The sequence below is a fragment of the Hippocampus guttulatus genome, chromosome 10 (assembly GCF_054856545.1).
Source record: "Hippocampus guttulatus isolate MCC_2025c chromosome 10, RoL_Hgut_1.0, whole genome shotgun sequence".
NCBI classification, from domain to species: Eukaryota; Metazoa; Chordata; class Actinopteri; order Syngnathiformes; family Syngnathidae; genus Hippocampus; species Hippocampus guttulatus.
Window position 1 is genome coordinate 18,257,522 of NC_141270.1, and position 19,238 is coordinate 18,276,759.

At 43.2% G+C, this 19,238-nt stretch overlaps 2 protein-coding genes across 2 annotated transcripts in view; both read left to right on the forward strand.

Annotated features, from left to right (window-relative positions):
- Positions 1–455: 455 nt before the first annotated feature.
- LOC147199500 (heme-binding protein 2-like) lies at positions 456–2,811 on the forward strand. The gene is made up of 4 exons (XM_086122801.1): positions 456–599; positions 715–841; positions 1,113–1,278; positions 1,366–2,811. The coding sequence occupies exons 1-4, from the start codon at positions 456–458 to the stop codon at positions 1,535–1,537; spliced, it is 609 nt and encodes a 202-aa protein (XP_085978927.1). The 3' UTR covers positions 1,538–2,811.
- Positions 2,812–18,525: 15,714 nt separating this feature from the next.
- Positions 18,526–19,238, forward strand: part of slc24a3 (solute carrier family 24 member 3) — a 70,637-nt gene continuing 69,924 nt past the window's right edge. The window contains exon 1 of the mRNA XM_086122296.1: positions 18,526–18,838. Coding sequence (XP_085978422.1) covers positions 18,658–18,838 — 181 coding nt within the window. The 5' untranslated portion in view covers positions 18,526–18,657. The remainder of the gene's footprint in view (positions 18,839–19,238) is intronic.

Below are 19,238 nucleotides of genomic sequence, written 5' to 3' on the forward strand. Positions count from 1 at the left end.
AATGAATTGGCCAGTAATTGACCGTGCTCTACCTGGCCCGGTCTGCTTCTCCATGACAACAGTCACCAATCAGACCCAGAAAACAGGTGAGCCGTAACGGTCGTTACGAGCGCAGCTATATTGTCTTAGGCTTGCGTCAGAGACGCTGCGACTGTTTTGTAAAATGCCTTTCTAAATTCCAATGTCATATCATATTTACTTAAAATTCAACTGAACTTTATTCATATGCATGAGCAAACACAATGAATACAAAATAAAACAAAAAATAATTTAAATCAGAAATAACTAATTCAATGTTAGACTCTAGGTTTAAAAAAAATGGCATAATATCTCCTTTGACATCAAGCATACAGGAGGTGCAGTTTTACTCCCCTGATTTTTGTCAAAGCAATGGTTCACCACGCCCTCTCACCATGCTATAGCAGTCCTGTACAAATACTTGGCATTCAGTTTTGATGGATTCACAAAAGATGGCACAGTTCCTTTTTGCAGTCTTGGTGTTTGTTCTTGGTTTCCTTTGTCAAGCACTGAGCAATGAAGGAATTTGTCACACAAAAAAACCATGCCCTGAATACTTTTTGATTGATACTGCAAACAAGGTAAGTTGTTGATTTTAATCACAGCACTCGCACGCGATACGTTGTTAAGAAGACATAATTCTAGGTGGCGCGGTTGTAAAATGTTTTCTGAATTTGGAGGGGGTTTTGTCAACAGGATTTTGAAACCCGTCTGTATGTTGAGACACTTTGGATTACCACTCCAATAAAAGGCAAACAAGTCTTTGATGTGATGGCTGCACATAACAGATTGAAACATTTCTGTGACAGACAGAAGGCCCAAGGTATGGCTCTGAGAGATTGAATTTCTCTTCCATGTCATCTTATTGTTATTTCTCTCAAGAGGTTTCGATCTCATGAGAATCATGATGCACCGTAAACAAATGCTCACCTTTGATCAGGCCTGAATTTTAACATCTTGATGATTGCCTCTCAGAATAATTGTGTGCAAGAGTATATTTTAAACATGTCAGTCAAAGGTGTGTTTTGTCTTGGTAAAAAGTTTTATTTTTCCGTTTCATGTTCCCCTAATCATACAGCATTGCATTTCTACAGGTTATCCGATGCCTAATGGCTGGCCTGTCCTTATCACGGTCGTTCAAGTTGCAGATACAATGAATGCAAACATGTCCTGGTTTGTTCCAAATAAAACAGAAATGGCTAAAACCAGTGACACGGATGTGTGGTTACAAACCAGACCTCGGGGTTATGTTTATGTCAGGTAAGAGGCAAAGTCGTGCTTCCTTTATAGACAGTCAAATGAATGGTAACTTGATCTAATATGTCTCCTTTTGTACATCCTGTTAAGAGCATTTGGAGGAATGGCAACCTTTGAAGCAAGCAAAGAAAATGTGGAGAAACTGCAAGACCACTTGACTAAAGCTGGGAAGTCCTTTGTTGCTAACCACTTCTCTGGGGCCACTTACAATTCCTCTTGGGCTCTGAACAAGTACAATGAAATCTGGATTGCTGCGCCATAAACATCCTGCTCCTCAAATGTGCATTCTTAACCTGCTGTTGCTCTTCTGAGAATATCCGAAATCAAGCTCATGTTAGCCTACCTGATCAGAGTTTATGTTTTGTCTAATTCTCTGTATAATATCAGACATGCTAAGAACAGTTTCTAATCATCCTTACATTCCTTATGAAACAGTTTGTTGTGTCTGTGGTTTGGACAGATTTTTTTTTCTTCGCACTTATCAACAGATCAAAATATTCACATGAACCAAAGCAACAAGCAATTCCAGTCCTTCAGGGCCGAAATCCTGGCTGGTTTGTATGTCTCCCTGCCCCGACATACCTCATTCAAATGATCACCTCATCAGCAAACTCTACAGGAGCTGGATAACGATCCTGATGAGCAGGGAAACATAAAATAACCAGCAAGGATACCGGATGTCAAGGACCGGAATTGAGCACACCTGAGGGGATATGAATGTTCCTGTAGAAATTTGTGATTGATCTTGTTCTTCTTGCTTAGCCTGTTTTGTTCTAAAGCAGAGCAACATATCACCCATTAGCAAAATTAGAACGCTGTTTACTTTATTTTCTTTGTTAGTTTATTTTATGTTAATTCTACTACAGGTGTTTCACACTAGGTGGTAGTACAGGCTCAGCTATGATGCGGCTTTACCATTTAAAAAAAATTGAATTATTATTCCTTCTGCTGGAAAGAATCCAATTGGAAGAGACTGACTTGGCTATTTGTTTCCCAGTATTTCAGACTAAGCCCTCTGATCGGTGATCGGATTGCTTGTTGGACTGTAGCACGTATGATGTGGAAGTACTGCGGCAAACCACTTTCATATCTTTTGGGTTTATCCCTCCGTGGCTTAATTCTGGAAATGTGTCCATGGCCTCTCGGCAGCAAGTTTAAAATGTGCTTTAACTTAAAAAAAAATGTTGTACCTCAATGATTTAGAACAACTCAAATGCGGAAATTGAGACCACTGTTAATAGTGTCAAATAAAAAAACAAATTCAAGAGGGTAGTACAAAAAAACTACATAAATCAGAATTAAGATGATACATTTAAAACATTTATAACATATAGCAATACATCAGAATTACATTGATAAACATTAAATGTTTTACTGGTAATGAAATGCAGTATCCATTATGAATATGAGAAAATCGACATATAAATGTGCTAGAATGAGTATGTATATACAAACCGAAAGTTGTAAGACTAGATAAGTTCAGCACACAGACAGACTTTTTCCTTTTCTTTTCTGTATATAAAAATTATCAACTTATATACGTTTTTTACTTCTTTCTACTCCTTTGAACATGTAACTGTGATGATGACTGTTTTCTTTTCCTTTCTTACAATTTTACTTACCTTCACTTTTTGTCAATTTATGACTGTATTGTACATTTTATACGTTCAATAAACAATAAACAAAAAACAAACAATAAGGTTCTGACCAGAAAACAGCTGAAAAGACACTTACCTACAATAAGTATATTCATTATATACTACTTACTCTAAGTATACAGGTGCATACAGTGTACGCCACACAATATTTTGTCAACAATTATACTTACAAGAACTCTCTCTCTCTCTCTCTCTCTCTCTCTCTCTATATATATATATATATATATATGTGTGTGTGTGTGTGTGTAAAATAATCATCTGTCTTTTTTTATCCTTTTGTCTCCATACTTTTTGAGTAATTTTGCCCTCTCTCCCTTTTTCCCTGATGCACATCCTCAAATAGGTCTCCTTGAATTGTGTGTGTGTGTGTGTGTGTGTGTGTGTCCCCTCTTGCACAGGAGATTCTGATAGGAGATGTCAGTGTCAGGCCTGGGGAAAGACTCTTGCTAATAGAGTTTGCTCTGTGGAGGAGAATGCACGAAGAATGTAATTTTAAAGTATTCCGTTGTGTGCCTCTGCCTTGTGTTCATGCGCATACATGCACATTTTCTAGCACAGGTTGACATCGTGCATATTGTTAGTGGCGGGCGTTTCAATGAACTTCCATCAGTCGCAATTGGCGAACCCTGAAGGGCATCATAGTCAGTCGTTATTATTTCAGGCTGGCCTGTCACACCATCCATGTTAATTTTGACATGCTTCCTTTATGACTAAATTACATTTCGTCACCGCTTTAGCACCGTCTGCAAAAAACTGTTTACAAGGGGAACAGGAGAAAATGTTATTAATCTACAAACAGTTTGGAGCATTTTACACCCAAAAAATATATTAATTCTAATTACCGGTACTATTTCTGATCCTCCTCCTGCTGCTCATCCCCAAAATGCCCCTCGTTGTTTATGGGGGTTCATGGCGGTCCGCAGGACAGCCAAAAATAGTTTCTGTCAGTCCGCCACCAAAAATGGGAGTCCATCAGTGATGGACTGATGGACCTTAGATCGGTACTGATGCACCGGTGGAAATGCCTTCCCCTGTATATTGTTTCATTAAACAGTTCATTTTATCAATTCATGTCATGGATTGGGCGGTGAAAGTGGGTGCAACCTGATGCTCCAATGCAACTCTGCCTTTACAATGGAAAAATCACATGGTTCGGATGTTTGCACACTATCTATCCCTTTGCATGTCCTATAAAAATAAATGAATTTAAAAAATAAATGAAATGCCAAATTCTTGGATTTTGAGATTATGACTCACCCCTCCGAACTGTTTGGGAAATTTGTCAGGCAACATAAATCTTTAAATATATCATTGACAAAGGACTTTGTGGACTGGTGCCAGCAGAATCTCCTCCAGATCAACCCTAGGAAAACTAAGGAGTTGGTTGTGGATTTCTGCAGGAAACAGTCCTCAGCACCAGAACCGATGAACATCCAGGGTATGGACATAGAGAGGGTGACCTCCTGCAAGTACCTAGGTGTTCTTCTGAACAACAAACTGGACTGGTCTACGAACACGGACACCCTGATTAGGAAAGGACAGACCCGACTCTTCCTGCTCAGGAAACTGAGGTATTTTGGGGTTCAGGGGTCACTCCTTAAGACTTTCTATAACTCGGTGGTGGCCTCGGCCATCCATTATGGCATTGTCTGCTGGTCAGGCAGCATCTCGGCCCGGGACAGAAAGAAACTGGAGCGACTGGTCAGGAAGGCCAGTTCTGTCCTGGGCTGCTCCCTCGACACTCTGGAGGAGGTGGGCAACAGGAGGATGCTAACTAAGCTAAAAGCTATGATGGACAGTCCCTCCCACCCTCTCCAGCCCGCCCTGACAGCACTAGGTAGCTCCTTCAGCCAGAGACTGTTACACCCGCGCTGCAAGAAGGAGAGATACCGCCGCTCGTTCCTACCGACTGCTGTCAGGCTGCTGAATAAAAAATAATAATAATAATTTAATGATGTGAAAAACAATTGTAAATAGCACCGCGACTTATCCATTTTGTATTTATATTGCACTTCATTGAACGGTGTTTGTTTTTTTTCTTCTTCTTTCTTCTTTCTACCCACAATCTTGCTGCTGCAGACTGTAAATTTCCCCAGTGTGGGACAAATAAAGGATATCTTTATCTTTATCTTTGTTGTTGCAAATTTCTCCATTGTGAGACAATAAAGGTTTTCTTATCTTTAAATGGAAGAAGATATAATTGAAAATGGTGGTGTTGTTGTATATATACTGTAGCTGACTTGCAGCTGGCACAGGGCTGATTCACAGTCTTTGCGCCATTTACAATCACCTTGCAATTGATTTGGCGACCATTTCATGGTGTAGTCTGCATCACTCCGTCAACTGGGCCTGGATCCAGTCATCTCTGAAGCCCTGAGCAGGTTGCATGTTATCCAACATGGATGCAGGGGTGGATTATTGTGATCAAGACATAATATGATTGCTGCATTGCCATTAATGTTGTACCAGATCCACTTTTATGCTTGTGAAAACTAGGATTTATACGATCAGGAATTTAGGGGCTGATCACTATTACTAAATAAACCAATCACTGATCTGATCGCAAAATTGAGCAGTATATCTTTTGAAATACTTATTGAATTTATATACAGTGGAACCTTGGGATAAAAGTTAATTTGGGTTATAAACTTTTTTGTGAACGTGGGACTGGTTGCGCAGGCTGTAGCGTACACGAACACAAAATATATAGGACTACCGGTAATAACAATAACATGCGCACAAAAAAACAACAACAGCCCAGACGACTTGGGCGGAGTCCATGGTCTGGCAGTGATCACAATTGACTAATTGGACACTCCTGCTGTTGATGGTATTTTTCGATGATTATCTAATCAGATTTTTTTTTTTATTACTCCGTCAATCATAAATCTACTGTAATTCTTGATTAAATTTGCGGTTGGACGGTTGAGGATGCGGAGACGGACATGCTTTCTACATGTTCAAATGCTTTCCGTGAACAAAACATATATTGCCAATCCAATGTAGCTGATCAGATTGCTGGAAAGTGTAGTGGTAACCATAGGTGGGCGATTTGTCAATACTGACGGAAGGTCCGTAAAGTAAAACAATTCATTTAATGATCCATCGGCAAAGTTGGACACACAAAAATGTATTACTTATGACTCAGGTGTGTTGAACAGTCCTCACGCCTTGCCCGTGCATCCTCGCGCCACTCCGCTGTTGCGTCTTTTTAAGTTTTTCTAGTTGAAGAACAATAGTTATGGGTAATTTTTGGGACAGTTTTTTTCTTCTGTGTGAGAAGATTCTTATAAACAGGCATGCCACTTTCGATTATATTTGAGACAGCATACATTAGCAAATCAGAACACAGAATTTTTATACACCATACGGTGTTAAAAAAAAAAAATAATAATAATGACTGATACCCTGCAATTGGCTGGCAACAAGTTCAGGCTGTACTCTGCCTACTGCCCAATAATTATCCCTCGTGAGGATAAAGGGATTAGAAAATGGATGGATGGATGGATGGATGGATAATACTGACTGAAGCACAGTTAAATTAACATGACAGACTGACCGACCGATGAAAACAGTTTGGTTCACCTGGAAAAAATGACGGACTGACAATGACGGACAGGTGCCCAGGTTGCTGACGAATGACGAACAATGAAGGATAGACTCGCTAAATTTAATAAATGGCCCACTTCTACTGGTAACACTGGTCTGTCTTTTCAATTTTGTTTCAGTCGCTCCAGGGAGTGACTGGTTGTCTTGACGACACAGTGTATAGCTGCTGGTTTTTTTGTTTTTTGTTTGTTAACGTACAATAAGATACGACTATATCAGCAGTCATTGGAGATTTTGGGCAAAAATCAAGCTACCCATCTCAACTTTAGGATCTTAAAATCAAACATTTCACACAGAATTTTAGTTGTTTTCAAAACTAATAACCCAGCGCATCTGCTCACAGTGCATCAGTGCAGGGTTTGATTCCGGCTCCGACCTTCCTGGATGGTGTTTGCATGTTTTCCCTGTGCCTGCGTGGGTTTTCTTCGGGTACTCCGGCTTCCTCCCACATTCCAAAAACATGCGTGGAAGGCTGGTTGAACACTCTAAATTGTCCCTAGGTGTAAGTGTGATCGCAGATGGTTGTCCGTCGATGTGTGCCCTGCCTGCGATTGGCTGGCAACCGGTTCAGGGTGTCCCATGCCGACTGCCGTAAGGCAGCTGGGATAGGCTCCAGCACCCGCCGCGACCCTCGTGAGGATAAAGCGGATCGGAAAATGGATGGATGGATGGATAATATTGTTGAAATATTACTCCCCCTAAAAAAAATAAATGCAAGCAATGTTTTCCAATCTTTTCTTCCCTGTTACGGGCAGTTGCCTTGTGCATGGACATACTGGCAAATGTGTGAAGTTGCTGACCATAATCAGGAAGGGGTTTTTTTTCTAGAAAGAGCTCATTTACCTGTGGATTTTCACAGAATTAGACAAATGCATTATATAAAATACAAATGGCATGCCTTCCTAGTTGAGATGGGACAGTGAAGTATACCATATGCTCTTTTGATGATGTAATCTTGTCACGTCACACTAATTTGTGACCAACATTAAAAAGAAAACATGATTCATGCATCTGTGCACATGAAGATGGATGGAGCAGTACTGTAATGTAAGTGATCCCAAAGAAGTTTATGCTCCTGCCTTTCCATTGCAGGCATACAGTGTCGATGTGGACTTGCATGGATTATATGGCATTAGTTTGCCCACATCAGGCTTGCTGGAGGATTACTCAACTCGCTTTAGCAGAAAAGCAGATTTGTCAGTCATGCTGTAGTTCTCCCTCATTTTCTCTCTGTTTCCCTCACTAGTAGTCATGCGCATACTGTATGCACATAAAACAAAACATAGAATTGAATGCACTTTCCGCCTTCATTCTGAGGTGAAGAAAAATGTGGTGGTCCAACATTATCGGCAGTATTCCTATTCACGTGCTGCATCGATTCATTCAATTCTATGTCATCTCTGTGGCATACTCATGTTCCGCTATTGATAGCAGTCTAACCTTCATAAATAAAGAACTCAAGCAACATATAATCCTGCTGGAAAGAGGTAAACACTGGAACAAACATGAGAATTGTAAATACCAGTGGGGCACTTTTTCAGCATGTGAGCTACGTTTATTTAATGATACTGATATTAATACTTTAATTCCTTATAAGTTCAACATATATTGGTGTGCCTTGGATAACTGCATGAACATATATAAGAAGAGATTAGAAAACCTTTATTTGTCTCACAACAATGGATATAGATATATATATATATATAAAAATAAAAAATAATTTTCCTCGTCTCACCCCTCGGGTGGTGTCCGTCCCTCATTCAGAGGGACACACTGAGCTATCCAGGCGCTGTATTATATATATATACATATATATATATATATATATATATATATATATATATATATATATATATATATATATATAAAAAATAAAATTCCTCGTCTCACCCCCCCCCTCGGGTGGTGTCCGTCCCTCATTCAGCTCGGGTCCTCTACCAGAGGCCAGGAAGCTTGAGGGTTCTGCGCAGTATCCTTGCTGTTCCCAGCACTGCGCATTTCTGGACTGAGATGTCCGATGTTGTTCCCGGGATCTGTTGCAACCACTCATCTAGTTTGGGGGGTCACTGCCCCGAGTGCTCCGACCACCACAGGCACGACTGTCACCTTTACCTTCCAGGCTCTCTCCAGCTCCTCTCTGAGCCCTTGGTATTTCTTGAGTTTCTCGTGTTCTTTCTTTCCGATGCTTCCATCACTTGGGACCGCTACATCCACTACAAGGGCTTTCCTCTGCCCTTTATCTATGATCACGATATCTGGTTGGTTCGCCATTACCATCTTGTCAGTCTGGATCTGGAAGTTCCACAGGATCATCGCTCTGTCATTCTCCACCACCTTCGGAGGTGTTTCCCATTTTGACCTTGGGGTTTCCAGTCCATACTCCGCACAGATGTTTCGGTAGACTATGCCAGCCACCTGGTTATGGCGTTCCACGTAGGCTTTCCCTGCCAGCATCTTACACCCTGCAGTTATGTGTTGGATCGTCTCAGGTGCCTCTTTGCACAACCTACACCTTGGGTCTGGTCTGGTGTGGTATATCTGGGCCTCGATGGCTCTGGTGCTCAGGGCCTGCTCCTGAGCAGCCAGGATGAGTGCCTCTGTGCTGTCCTTCAGGCCAGCCCTCTCTAGCCACTGATAGGACTTCTTGAGATCGGCCACTTCAGTTATGGTCCGGTGGTACATCCCGTGTAGGGGCTTGTCCTCCCATGATGGTCCCTCTTCCAACGCCTCATCTTCTGTTCCCCATTGTCTGAGGCATTCTCTGAGTACGTCATCAGTTGGAGCCTTCTCCTTGATGTATTCATGGAGCTTGGATGTTTCATCCTGGACAGTGGCTCTCACACTCACTAGTCCCCGGCCTCCTTCCTTTCGGCTTGCGTATATATATATATATATATATATATATATATATATATATATATATATATATATATATATATATATATATATATATATATATATATATATATATATATATATATATATATATATATATATACTGTATATATATATACTGTATAAAAAAAAATCCTCATCTCACCCCTCGGGTGGTGTCCGTCCCTCATTCAGGGGGACACACTGAGCTATCCAGGCGCTGTATTATATATATATATAAATAAAATAAAATTCCTCGTCTCACCCCCCCTCGGGTGGTGTCCGTCCCTCATTCAGCTCGGGTCCTCTACCAGAGGCCAGGAAGCTTGAGGATTCTGCGCAGTGTCCGATGTTGTTCCCGGGATCTGTTGCAACCACTCATCTAGTTTGGGGGTCACTGCCCCGAGTGCTCCGACCACCACAGGCACGACTGTCACCTTTACCTTCCAGGCTTCTTGAGATCGGCCACTTCAGTTATGGTCCGGTGGTACATCCCGTGTAGGGGCTTGTCCTCCCATGATGGTCCCTCTTCCAACGCATCATCTTCTGTTCCCCATTGTCTGAGGCATTCTCTGAGTATGTCATCCGTTGGAGCCTTCTCCTTGATGTATTCATGGAGCTTGGATGTTTCATCCTGGACAGTGGCTGTCACACTCACTAGTCCCCAGCCTCCTTCCTTTCGACTTGCGTACAGTCTCAGGGTGCTGGATTTGAGATGGAACCCTCCGTGCATGGTTAGGAGCTTTCGGGTCTTAACGTCCATGGTCTGAATCTCTTCCTTTGGCCACCTTATTATTCCTGCAGGGTATCTGATCACTGGCAGGGCATAGCTGTTTATTGCCCGGGTCTTATTCTTGCCATTGAGCTGGCTTCTTAGGACTTGCCTCACTCGCTGGAGGTATTTGGCCGTAGCCGCTTTCCTTGTTGCCAGTTCGAGGTTGCCATTGGCTTGTGGTATACTGAGGTACTTGTAGCTGTCCTCAATGTCTGCTATTGTTCTTTCAGGGAGTGAGACCCCTTCAGTGCGGACTACCTTTCCTCTCTTAGTCACCATCCGACTACATTTCTCAAGCCCGAATGACATCCCGATGTCGCTGCTGTAGATCCTGGTTGTGTAGATCAGGAAGTCTATGTCCCTTTCACTCTTTATGTCATCCATGTAGAGGAGGTGACTGATTGTAGCTCCATTTCTGAGGCGGTATCCATAGCCTGTCTTGGTGATTACTTGGCTTAGGGGGTTCAGTCCTATGCAGAACAGCAGTGGGGAGAGTGCATCACCTTGGTATATGCCACATTTGATGGACACTTGGGTAAATAAATGAATATGCTGAGCGAGGCTGCAACTGACCTGAAAGCTAAGATCATGGCGAGAATGAAAGCTGGGCAACTTAGAAACCGATTACAACGGCTATGTGAAGTACCACCTGAAAGTCTCATGGAAAGTGTGAATGCAGCACTGAGGGCGATCCCTACCGTAACGATCACGGAAACCAATGAGCTGATATACGCTTCAGCATCAGTGATCCTTGAGATGCTTGGCTATAAGAGCAACCATGGAAGCCATGAGATACGTTACCCACCATGGAAAAGACGGTTGGAGGCTAAGATCAAGGCGGCTCGGAAAGATGTGAGTCAATTGACGGAGGCCCAGAGAGGAGTGATGAAAAGGCCGATATCCGAGAGGTACATCCAGATGACCATACCTGAAGCACTCGAAACTGCCAAACAAAGGCTCCAAGCCTTGTCCAGCCGCCTAAAGTGGTACACGAATGAGAATGAGGCCAGACGAATAAACAGGCTGTTCGCAACACAACCTGCGAAAGTGTACGCTCAGTGGCAGGGTCCTAACAACAGAGCTGACCCACCAAGACTGGAAACTGAAAGGTACTGGAAAGGCATATGGGAGAAGGAGGTTGCACATAACAGCAGTGCACAATGGCTGGTGACCCTGAGAGAGGAGCACAGCAACCTCCCTGAACAGAACCCAGTTACCATAACAGTGGCAGACATACATGAAAGAGTCTCAGATATGAAGAACTGGTCCACACCTACTGGCTAAGGAAACTCACAGCACTCCATGAGCGCCTAGCAGCACAAATGAACCAGCTGCTGAGGGATGGGGCTCACCCAGGATGGCTAACCGAAGGGCGAACGATCCTGATCATGAAGGATCCCTCAAAGGGCGCAGTCCCATCCAACTATCGGCCAATAACCTGTCTCTCCACAACATGGAAGCTCATGTCAGGCATCATTGCGGCTAAGATAAGTTGACACATGGATCAATACATGAGCGAAGCACAGAAGGGCATTGGTAGTGATACCAGAGGAGCCAAACATCAGCTCCTGGTTGACAGAACAGTCGCACAAGACTGCAGGTCCCGACATACCAACCTGTGCACAGCCTGGATTGATTACAAGAAAGCCTATGACTCGATGCCACATACATGGATCACTGAATGCTTGGAGTTGTATAAGGTGAACAGGACCCTAAGAGCCTTCGTTGCGAACTCGATGAGGATGTGGAAAACCATACTTGAAGCCAATGGCAAGCCACTTACCCAAGTGTCCATCAAATGTGGCATATATCAAGGTGATGCACTCTCCCCACTGCTGTTCTGCATAGGACTGAACCCCCTAAGCCATGTAATCACCAAGACAGGCTATGGATACCGCCTCAGAAATGGAGCTACGATCAGTCACCTCCTCTGAATGGATGACATAAAGCTGTATGCTAAGAGCGAAAGGGACATAGACTCCCTGGTCCACACAACCAGGATCTACAGCAGCGACATCGGGATGTCATTCGGGCTTGAGAAATGTAGTCGGATGGTGACTAAGAGAGGAAAGGTAGTCCGCACTGAAGGGGTCTCACTCCCTGAAGGAACAATAGCAGACATTGAGGACAGCTACAAGTACCTCGGTATACCACAAGCCAATGGCAACCTCGAACTGGCAACAAGGAAAGCGGCTACGGCCAAATACCTCCAGCGAGTGAGGCAAGTCCTAAGAAGCCAGCTCAATGGCAAGAATAAGACCCGGGCAATAAACAGCTATGCCTTGCCAGTGGTCAGATACCCTGCAGGAATAATAAGGTGGCCAAAGGAAGAGATTTAGACCACGGACGTTAAGACCCGAAAGCTCCTAACCATGCATGGAGGGTTCCATCCCAAATCCAGCACCCTGAGACTGTACGCAAGCCGAAAGGAAGGAGGCCGGGGACTAGTGAGTGTAAGAGCCACTGTCCAGGATGAAACATCCAAGCTCCATGAATACATCAAGGAGAAGGCTCCAACGGATGACGTACTCAGAGAATGTCTCAGACAATGGGGAACAGAGGATGAGGCGCTGGAAGAGGGACCATCATGGGAGGACAAGCCCCTTCACGGGATGTACCACCGGACCATAACTGAAGGGGCTGATCTCAAGAAGTCCTATCAGTGGCTACAGAGGGCTGGCCTGAAGGACAGCACAGAGGCACTCATCCTGGCTGCTCAGGAGCAGGCCCTGAGCACCAGAGCCATTGAGGCCCAGATATACCACACCAGACAAGACCCAAGGTGTAGGTTGTGCAAAGAGGCACCTGAGACGATCCAACACATAACTGCAGGGTGTAAGATGCTGGCAGGGAAAGCCTACATGGAACGTCATAACCAGGTGACTGGCATAGTCTACCGAAACATCTGTGCGGAGTATGGACTGGAAACCCCAAGGTCAAAATGGGAAACACCTCCGAAGGTGGTGGAGAATGACAGAGCGAAGATCCTGTGGGACTTCCAGATCCAGACTGACAAGATGGTAATGGCCAACCAACCAGATATTGTGATCATAGATAAAGGGCAAAGGAAAGCCGTTGTAGTGGATGTAGCGGTCCCAAGTGATGGAAACATCAGAAAGAAGGAACATGAGAAACTTGAGAAATACCAAGGGCTCAGAGAGGAGCTGGAGAGAGCCTGGAAGGTAAAGGTGACAGTCGTGCCTGTGGTGGTCGGAGCACTCGGGGCAGTGACCCCCAAACTAGATGAGTGGTTGCAACAGATCCCGGGAACAACATCGGACATCTCAGTCCAGAAATGTGCAGTGCTGGTAACAGCAAGGATACTGCGCAGAACCCTCAAGCTTCCTGGCCTCTGGTAGAGGACCCGAGCTGAATGAGGGACGGACACCACCCGAGGGGTGAGACGAGGATTTATATATATAAAAATCCTCGTATATAAAAATATATATATAAAAATCCTCGTCTCACCCCTCGGGTGGTGTCCGTCCCTCTTTCAGCTTTATATATATATATATATCGCTGCCTCTTTCTTGAGTGAATTGTTTTTTAAAACGTTCAAATTTCGTCACAGTATGTCGGAATTAATGTTTTTTGAACTGCAATGTAACAATAAAACATAGTTTTTCTCTGTAAAGTGATGCAGTGTAGTGTACTGCATACGTGAGAAAAAAAGGCTGAAATTGTGAGTTTCCTCATGGTAATAAAACAGTATGATAGAAAATGAAACAATAAAACAAACTCTTGTCTGAGATGTTCATAAGCAAAATGATGACTGACACTCCATTCGCTACATCCCTTCTCCTCCACAGTTTCATCCTCAGTTGCTTCCTCATACCTCCTATTTGTTCTTGACCTGTCTTTCCAAGCAGGTCTCAGCCAAAAATAGAAACGACTAGTTAGCCATGGCTGCACGAGTACATCATCAACTCTGTTCGGAAATTCCACAGGGAAGGTGTGGCTGGAGTGTAGAACTCAGGAGATGTAGAGCAGTGACCTTTTTTTTTTTTTGCTTTCTACTGTCTTCGTTATTATTTTTTTATTGTTGTATGTACGATATTTGCTTCATGTACAGCACTTTGTATACAGCATTGGTGGTTTTAAAGTGCTATAATGCAAGTGCTATAAATACACTTGAGTTGAGTTGAGTGACTGAAGTATTGATCTGACAGGAGAACCAAATTACACCTTGTGTGGACCTACGACAAACACAACATTTCATTCTATGTCCTACTTTAGTCGATTCTCCATTAAAAAGTATATTAAGGTCTGGAAAACAAGCGAATCAGATTTTGGCATCATTGTGACATGGATTCGACATCTATTATTCAAGTAACGATTCCTGCACACTTTGTGGCTGCTCCACGGCCACTTGAAGGAAAGCTCAGGAAAAATGGGTGAACATCTGCACACCTACGAAAATGTTTACATTACCTGCCAACATCGGAATAGTTGAGGAATGAATGGCTTCGAATTATTTTGGAAGAAATCTCTCAGCATTTTGGAACCGAAATTGTTCTGTATTTTGCAGCCACTTGCACCGTGAAGCGGCGCGGCTTCTCTGGCCGAGCTGTGAATATGAATTTTGGTGACTATTGGTCACCATTTTCAGACACTTGGTGACAACAGAGCATTACAAAGCAAGCCAAGAAACAATATTACAATGCTTGACACCTCCTTTCACTGATGTGGTCAGGCTGAGATGGGGTGAAAAAAAAACAGGCTACACCCATAAAAAATAGCTGTCATTAAGATTACAGTATTTGTTTGTTTCTCTCTCTCTCTCTCTCCCTCTCTAACTCTTTTTCTCACTTATCTAACACACACATAATTTGCACACAGTCTTTAGAACAGGGGTCTTAAATCCTGTTCCTCGAGAGCTGCTATCCTGCCCGTTTTCTTTCTCTCCCTGCTGCAACACACCTGATTAAATGATCAGGATCATTTGAATAACGCATGTTACAGCAGTGAGAGATGGAAGACTTGCAGGAAAGCAGCCCTCGAGGAATTGCATTGAAAGCCTTCGTATCAGAAGTAATGCACTCCGAGAAACGCTTTTGCTCCGACAGTGTATCTCTGTGCGTGCACGTGTGTACACATCTGTGGGAATACAAACAAAACCCTGAACAAAACACTCTGTAATCTTCTTACAGAGGGCGGGATTATTCATCCAGAGCAACCCTGATTTCTTTAATATAAACTTTCCTGTCTACACAAATTGCGACTATTGCATCCACTGCTGTGCTATCTGTCATCACCAAAAATTGCCTCTCAAAGTAGGAAAAAAGCACTATAGGGGTAGTGAAAATCCTTCTTTCATTTGCTTCTAACAATCAGTGACTTTTGAAAACTGTGTTTGGATTGTAATTGAAGAAGATGAAGTGAATAGTGATTTGAAATGAGAAAAATAATGTACTTTTAGTTTGATTGAACATTTAAACAAATGATTCATCCAATTGAATTTAAAACAGTTATATTGCACGTGGGTTATTAACTTGCCCTATGATGCTTACCGTGTGCTTCATTGGACCTGGGCAGTTAGATTTGTGTGTTTGCATTTGTGTGCGTGTGTGTGTGTGTCATATGAAAGACAGACAACACAGTGTGGGAAGGTCCTCTCTCTCTGTCTCAGATGAATTTCAAACCCACCGAATCATACTGTTGTGGGGGGGGGGGGGGGGGGGGGGACCTTTTAGCTGCTCCAGTCAAATCATGACGATCAAAAGCGACACATAGCGGCATCAGTCGTCCATAAAGAAATAAACATGAAGTCCTGGTATGATTTACAGGACAATGACTGGAGTAACAACACATCAAAGAGCTGAGTAGCGACACAGTTCAGAGTGTGCACCTGTAAATCCAACTGTGTGTGTTTGCGTGTGGGTGCGTGTGAGTGAGAGCGCGAGAGTCTTCAGCCTTCCTGCCATGCCGGAATTGCACAACTCGGCAAGAACAGGAGAAAACTGGATTAGTGGGAAGGCTTTACACATGCGATGTCATGTCTCAGTGTTGTCACGCGGTGCGCTCCACTGCAGCCGCAGATCGATTGTGACAGCTCAATTTCAATGACCATGACAAGTCCCAAGTGCTTTAAACATCGACCTCTCTCTTTCTTCTTCTGCTGTTTGCCCAGCTACCTTTTCGATTTAGAAATAAAAGGGTTTTTCCGATGTTTCACCACAGAGAGGTCAAGAAAGTGTGCCCTTTGAACCCAGTGAAAGTGCATGTTTCCAGTGTGAATGATCAATATTATTATGCTTCATGATAATGCTGACAAATGACTGCCCACTTCAAATGCTGTTTCGCCTGAGCTATCATGATTTATTTTTTTCCCCACAAGTGCAATTTGTAGTTTCCCATGAGCCTCATTTATTTGCCATGGAGTTCAAAGAAATCACAGGTTCAAGTTTTATATCAGAAGAATGAAAGCAAACAAATAAATCAATTCTCCACACTGGAGGTAATGCACCCGTGGGCTCGACATCAGATCATTTCCTGACCAAGAATCCAAGCCTCCATGGCATGTCAATTATCCATTCATCCATCCATTTTCCGATCCGCTTATCCTCACGAGAGTCGCGGGGGGTGCTGGAGCCTATCGCAGCTGTCTTCGGGCAGTATGTAGGGGGCACCCTGAACCGGTTGCCAGCCAATCGCAGGGCACACAGAGACGAACAACCATCCACGCTCACACTCACACGTAGGTACAATTTAGAGTTCAATCAGCCTGCCATGCATGTTTTTGGAATGTGGGGTGAAACCGGAGTACCCGGAGAAAACCCACGCAGGCCCGGGGAGAACATGCAAACTCCACACAGGGAGGCCGGAGCTGGAATTGAACCCGGTACCTCTGCACTGTGAAGTCGATGTGGTAACCACTGGACTACCGGGCATATAAATGATCAATGTTGAAAAACAATTTTCATCACAAAGTACTTCCTCACTACGATGAGACTGAGAGCAGCATCTGGTCCCACTGCCAACTACTACAAAACTGTACATCTTCGATTGAAGCAATGTGTTGCCTTTTCTAAAAGACTCAATAGGTAATACAGGTTGAATTTCTTAAACACCTCATTGTGTTTTTATTCACTACATGGGTACTTACGTGATCTCCTGAATTCACAATGCCAGTCACACATCAATCACCCAATCATCAAGGTAAGTTCATCAAAAAATTTTCAAGTGTCTCTGTGAATCATACACGAAATACATCCAGCTTCAATTGAATGTGACGTATTGATTTACCAACAAGTCTATGTACAGCTTGAACAATGAATTCAACTCAAGCACTTTCAACTTGGGGGTATGCGAATGGTGGTTATTGTGCCTCCCTCACACTCAAGGATCATAGTTTAAATCTCTTCTTTGGCCTCTTTGTGTGGAGTCTTGAATGTTCTCCCCATGCGTGGGTTGTCCCTGTAGACTCCTGCTTCCATCCACATACAAAAAACATGCAAGTGAGGTTAATTGAAGACTCTAAATTGTTCACAAGTGTAACTGTGAGTGTAAATATGCAGTTGGCTAGTGATTGCTCCAGGATACATCAGGCCTCTGGTCAAAGTCAACAGGCATAGGCTCTAGCTCACCTGCAGCTCTATGATGACATTCTGTGTTGGAAATGGAAGGATGGATGGTTCAAGGAACACATTTCTAATAATTTGCTCTAAGTTGCATAGTTTTGATATATGTCATGGCAGTGTAAAGAAAAAAAACATGCATGGAAAATTGGATCGGGATATAATATGTATTAGATATTTGAATCCTTGGTTAATATCCTCTCTTTTGCTTTTGAATTGTCAAACACTCAAATGCACATCATGACAGGTTGCATATTTTGTGGAAGAGTTTGATGTGCCCTCTCTGATGTCATTTTTGTGATGGATATTTTTTGGGAATGCAGTCAGAGAGAGCAAGTTTTGAGAGGGGACATACAGAAAGAAAATAGAATACAGATCAAAAACAACAGACATCTTTTTCATTAAAAACACGTGACATTTTTGGGGGAGGAGGTGAGAAGGTAACACCATTGCCATTCGTTTCAATGGGGAAAAATGTTTCGCGGTCAAGTAATGAATTCAATTCGTATCCCTATCCAAGGCAATATTGCATATTGAAAAGTAAGAGAGAAATGTCATTCAGTATATGTAATTTGAAATGGCAAGATCAATACAACAACGTTGTCATATTGCTCAACTACAATGAGTGTAGAACAGTATTTTATTCTACGATAATGTACATTCGTAGCTGTCGCGTCATTTGCCTTTTATTCTGAAGGTCAATACCGGATGTAGCAGGGATGTATTAATTTTGTGTAGCGTCAGTGTGCATCGACAAATCGCTCACATCTGCCCGCGCCGAGTAACTCCATCTCACTCACAGCTCATCTCTCGCTGTCTTCCTCCCCGCAATCTCGTACCTTTGCACCTCCCGGGGACCTGCCGGAACGCTCGCCGAAAGAAGAGCGCCATGGCCCGCGTGGTGGGAGAAGGGATGCCTGAGTCAACCGTAGGAGTAGGTGTGATGCTGAACCGGCGGAGGGGTAAAGGCAGGCGGAGAAAGCGAAAGGAGTTGTTCGCTGTACAGATGTGCTTCATGGGGTGTCTGCTGGGACTGGTTGTTGGGCTCAAGAATGTGGCACAGAAGGAAGGTGAGAAACACGTACAACACGAAGTCATGTGGAGTTTGGGGGAAAAGACACAGGATGTTGAAGGCTGCAAATGTCAAGCGTTTCATGAATCATGATTGTATAATATTTGCCCAAAAATCAGATTTGTATTTTATTTTATAACCTCGTATGTTATTATTATTATTATTATTATTGCACACAGGATATCGTTTGGACGTCTGCCTCACAGTCGAGAGGTTCTGCGTTCAAATCTCAAACCATGCATGCTCCCCCCATGCTGGTTTCTCAACCATCCTCCCACATTCCCAAAACAAACATGAAAGGTTAAATAAAAGATTAAATCGTCTATAGGTGGAAATATGATTGTTTGTGAAAATGTGCCTTATGCTTGGCTGGTGACCAGTCCGGGGCATATGTGTCA

What these genes read in the sequence shown, in the direction of transcription:
- LOC147199500 (XM_086122801.1), top strand. Translation starts at nt 456, where the DNA reads ATGGATTCACAAAAGATGGCACAGTTCCTTTTTGCAGTCTTGGTGTTT. An exon ending in TGACAGACAGAAGGCCCAAG is followed by an intron (nt 842 to 1,112) that starts GTATGGCTCTGA and finishes GCATTTCTACAG; the next exon opens with GTTATCCGATGCCTAATGGC. An exon ending in CGGGGTTATGTTTATGTCAG is followed by an intron (nt 1,279 to 1,365) that starts GTAAGAGGCAAA and finishes CATCCTGTTAAG; the next exon opens with AGCATTTGGAGGAATGGCAA.